This window comes from Etheostoma spectabile, chromosome 5, assembly GCF_008692095.1.
Source record: "Etheostoma spectabile isolate EspeVRDwgs_2016 chromosome 5, UIUC_Espe_1.0, whole genome shotgun sequence".
Taxonomy (NCBI): Eukaryota; Metazoa; Chordata; class Actinopteri; order Perciformes; family Percidae; genus Etheostoma; species Etheostoma spectabile.
This window is the reverse complement of record NC_045737.1, coordinates 4,568,343-4,572,194: the sequence shown is the minus strand read 5'-3', so window position 1 is coordinate 4,572,194 and position 3,852 is coordinate 4,568,343. Positions and strand designations below refer to the sequence as shown.

General features: G+C 38.2%; 1 protein-coding gene across 4 annotated transcripts in view; it reads left to right on the top strand.

Moving 5' to 3' along the window:
* Positions 1–3,852, top strand: part of grid2 (glutamate receptor, ionotropic, delta 2) — a 503,599-nt gene that overhangs the window by 343,282 nt on the left and 156,465 nt on the right. For all 4 annotated transcript variants that reach the window (XR_004331939.1, XM_032515604.1, XM_032515605.1 and 1 more), the window contains exon 8: positions 3,188–3,307. Coding sequence is in view for 3 of the 4 variants with exons in the window: in XM_032515604.1 (XP_032371495.1) it covers positions 3,188–3,307 (120 nt within the window). In the remaining variant the exon portion in view is untranslated. The remainder of the gene's footprint in view (positions 1–3,187; positions 3,308–3,852) is intronic.

Sequence of the window (3,852 nt, the reverse complement as noted above, 5' to 3'; positions counted from 1 at the left end):
CGCGATTAAAATTCGATTAATTGTGCAGCCCTAGTAAACAGTACATCTGGCGACCCAGCCTGGCTGCCAAACTGGGCAGTTGATAATAACACGCAGGCCAAAACACAAACAGAAATTCCGTCACGGAATGGAAATGAGAAAATACTAGCATTAGCATTGTTTTCAGAAAAGATAGTCTTTCAACTTAGCATGTTTCTTTAATATCTGATGATGCATTGGGGTCATTTTTGGATTTTTTTACAGTAAATATCTTACACCTTGGATCTTTAAATAAGTCTAGAATTTTTGCATTGTTCTGATCACATGGAAATGCAATTTTTGTTTGCTGCGACTGAAATGTTTCTCCATTCTCACTGAGATTGATTTGTTTAAAATAGGGACAGTGCATGATGATAAACATTTTTGTAAATATGCAAGATTAGAGACGGTGGCTAATTAACATCTTTAGTCCCTTTGGCTGATTGAAGTTAAGTTCCAACACAAAAAACTCAATCTTTCTGTGCTCGGTAAACTTTATGACCCAAGTGCTCATGAATTCAAATGATTGCATACCTTAAAAAAGCACATGCATCAATCAGCAAGTTTTGCTCAGTTCCTGAAGAGTTGACTTTTGGGAGATAGAGGAGTTCATCCTGCAGCTGTGATTTTATGAATCTTTGCATTTCACCTTGAGTTTAGGCTGGGGTTTGGCAACACTTTCATCACTGTTAAATCCAATTGGATCAATGCCCTCTGTTTTGATATCAATAAAAAAACTACTCCAGGGATGGCAGTTTGACTGAATGATGAAGCCAAGTGAAATGCTAATTTGGGATTAGTGTCAGACAATAATAAATGCGGTGCAATGGCTTTCATATCTATCTCTGCATTTCACCTTGAGATCAGGCTGGGGTTTGGCAACACTTTCATCAGCAGCCCCGGCTGTTAAACCAACCCTGATGGCTGTCTCAACAGAGCTGTGTTAAAGAGCCCTAAGATGTAATAGAGTTGAGTTCAGCAGCCTGGCATCAGTTCCATTCTACAGTGTATCAGCAGTGATGCTTTACTTACTGTGCGTGCCTGTGTGTTTAATCAGCGTTTTGGTATGCAGGGCCATTATGGTAATGATAAATACTAATTTGTTGATGAGGAGCTCTATTGATGTTGTTTAGTGTGAAAAATGCAGCAGGTGAAACTGCTGTTACACTGATCCCCAAAGTCTGAAGTGTGTGCTCTGCTTGAACTACTGATAGACTACATGTCACTTCCCTGTCATTGGCTGTTATATATCCATCTTCAAGTCTTAATAACTTAAGCAGTTAGATTTCATTAATCAGTTTTTCGGCATTGTAAGACCTGCGAATCAGCCCTAGATCTTCAGCCAGGGCCCTTGAGGCTGTTTCAAAGTCCAAGCTTAACACTTCCAGATTTATAAGTGCTTTTATTATAAAAGAGGTGTGCCCTTAAATTATTTTTAAGGAACTTTCACACATCAAAAAACATTTTTCAAGTCTTCTTTCTCATTTTTTGATTTATATTCAGTCTCATGAGCCCAGTGGCATGTTCTTTGAATCAGGTGCAATTTGAAGAAAGATAGTTACAAACTGTTGTTGATGTATTGTTGCAATAATGAGCTGACAACATAATTAACTACTTATAAAAGGCAATGAACAGTTTCCCAGTGGGTTTTACCCTTGCCCAGTTTCCAAGGAAACAAATAAACATATACTTTATAAAGTGGGAGGGTGGGTTTGTGATTGTTTGTGTGGTCAACCCGGGGGAATAAAATAATTAAACAGTAACAACATACTGTTGTGTCGATGTAGATTAATAAACCAAATGGCACATGAACATCACTTATGAACGGTATAATTTATATCGTAAAGGATATACTAACGGCAACCACCACGTCACCCCCCCTTATTTCTATTGACACATACAGTACACTATGCACACATGTAACACAGAGGTGCATCCACACACATATCTCTGAATAAATATAAGGATTTGAAATTGTTACAAATGAAGAAAAGATGCAAGTTTAAACCTTAAACATGGGGTGTGATTGTCTAAGCAAGTGTTAATTATTAGGCACAAACAAACTATTTGTGTGTATATTTATTTGTGCATGCTTCCATCATGCCCCAAGCCCCCTCACATGACAGGCACGATCAATGGTTCATACACGCAGGATCAAGCACATGCAAACACAGAGAGCCTGAATCACATTAAGGAGTATAACACCTCTCCTCCCCTGAAGCAGGCACAGTGTCTTGTTCACTGACATGTCACACCGCCGGGAGGCAGGGCAAAGGTTGGGAATTGACACTGTGTCCAAATGCGCTATTCTTTCATCAGCCTTCTTATTACACACACCTCTGCGCGCTGCTGCCTGTTCAATTTTTAACAACATTGCAACATATCTAGAGTGGGATTTCCCACCGAGAGCAAAACATACACATAGCTTGTAACATTTACAATAAGGTACACTAAAATGTAAGTAATTACTGAGACGAATGATGTACAACTTGTTAGTTACTGAGAAGTTACTAAGTAACTGTTAACAGTAGTTATTGTATTAATTAATCATTAAGTAATAGTAAGTTAATGGCAAGCCTCTGAGTGACTTATTCAGCACTAATGATTAGTTTCTGATAAACAGACTGGTAGTTACTGTATTATTTAATCACTGGGTACACACACTGCTTCGCTAAAGGTCCGTAATCATTTGTTAATGAGTAGCAGCTCATTAAGGATCGACCTAAGCCAGATTTCAAAAGCGCTTGAAACCCAGGGTGGCAGATTAAAGCCTGCCCTGCAGCAGCGGACCATTGCTTTTAAGCCTTTAGCAATGCTAATGGTACGGAATATACCTTGGATATAAATGTTTATCCATCCATCTTCATCTGCTTCATCAGCGGGTTTATGTGTTGTGAATGTCATTATTAAAATATATTATGAGAGTCATCAGGTCTCTCATCTATTCATTTTACCATTCATTGTATTACTATTTGTGAAATCCCAGGAAAAACGAACAACTGATTTTGTAATGTTTTATCAATACAGTAACTAGCTGTCCGTTTATCAGTAATTAATCATTAGTGCTGAATCCCAGTTACTCAGGAGGAGATCGCACACAAAAAGGAAACACAACAGAACATTATGGCACAAAACAGTCTAATGAAAGCATTCCATCTTGTCCCTGCAGTTTGGAGTGAGTGGACTTACCAGTTTCCTGGAGTTCACTGACAATGGCTCAAACCCCAACATCTTCTTTGAGATTCTGGGAACAAATTATGGAGAAGACAGGGGACGAGGAATCACCAGGGTAAGTAGTTGAAACAGAACCCCTGTGTATGGTGTACTACTTTGGTGAAGGTGGAATCATTTCCGCTCTAACGCGTCAAGTGGATTTACATAATGTGTTGGATTTGACAGGGAATTTCACTGCACCTGCTTTTTACATTTTTTTTTTTTATCTCATATTTATTCAGGAATTGTTTATACTTGTGCCTCTAACCCCTGTATAGCAGAGTAGAACCCTGCTACTTTTCTGTGTTTTTTAAGGATTCCTCTGGATTTTTTTTCCAAACCTTTTTAAACTGTGGTATAAGAGATGCAAAGAAACAGTCTTTATATTAAATATAAAGTCCTCTTCTTTGTTTTCCTCTGTTAGGTTGCATGCTTATTTTTTGAATGCAGCAAAAACTCCCCTTCAGTTAAGCTTGGCGTTACGTAATTGGATTAATTAGAATAATTTTCAAGAAGTATTTAGTAATGGCACATGCGTAATGCATCTTAACAGGTCTCCTTTATAGGCACACACAAAATAAACAAATAGTGTTATGTGTGTGTGTGTGTGTGTGTGTGTGT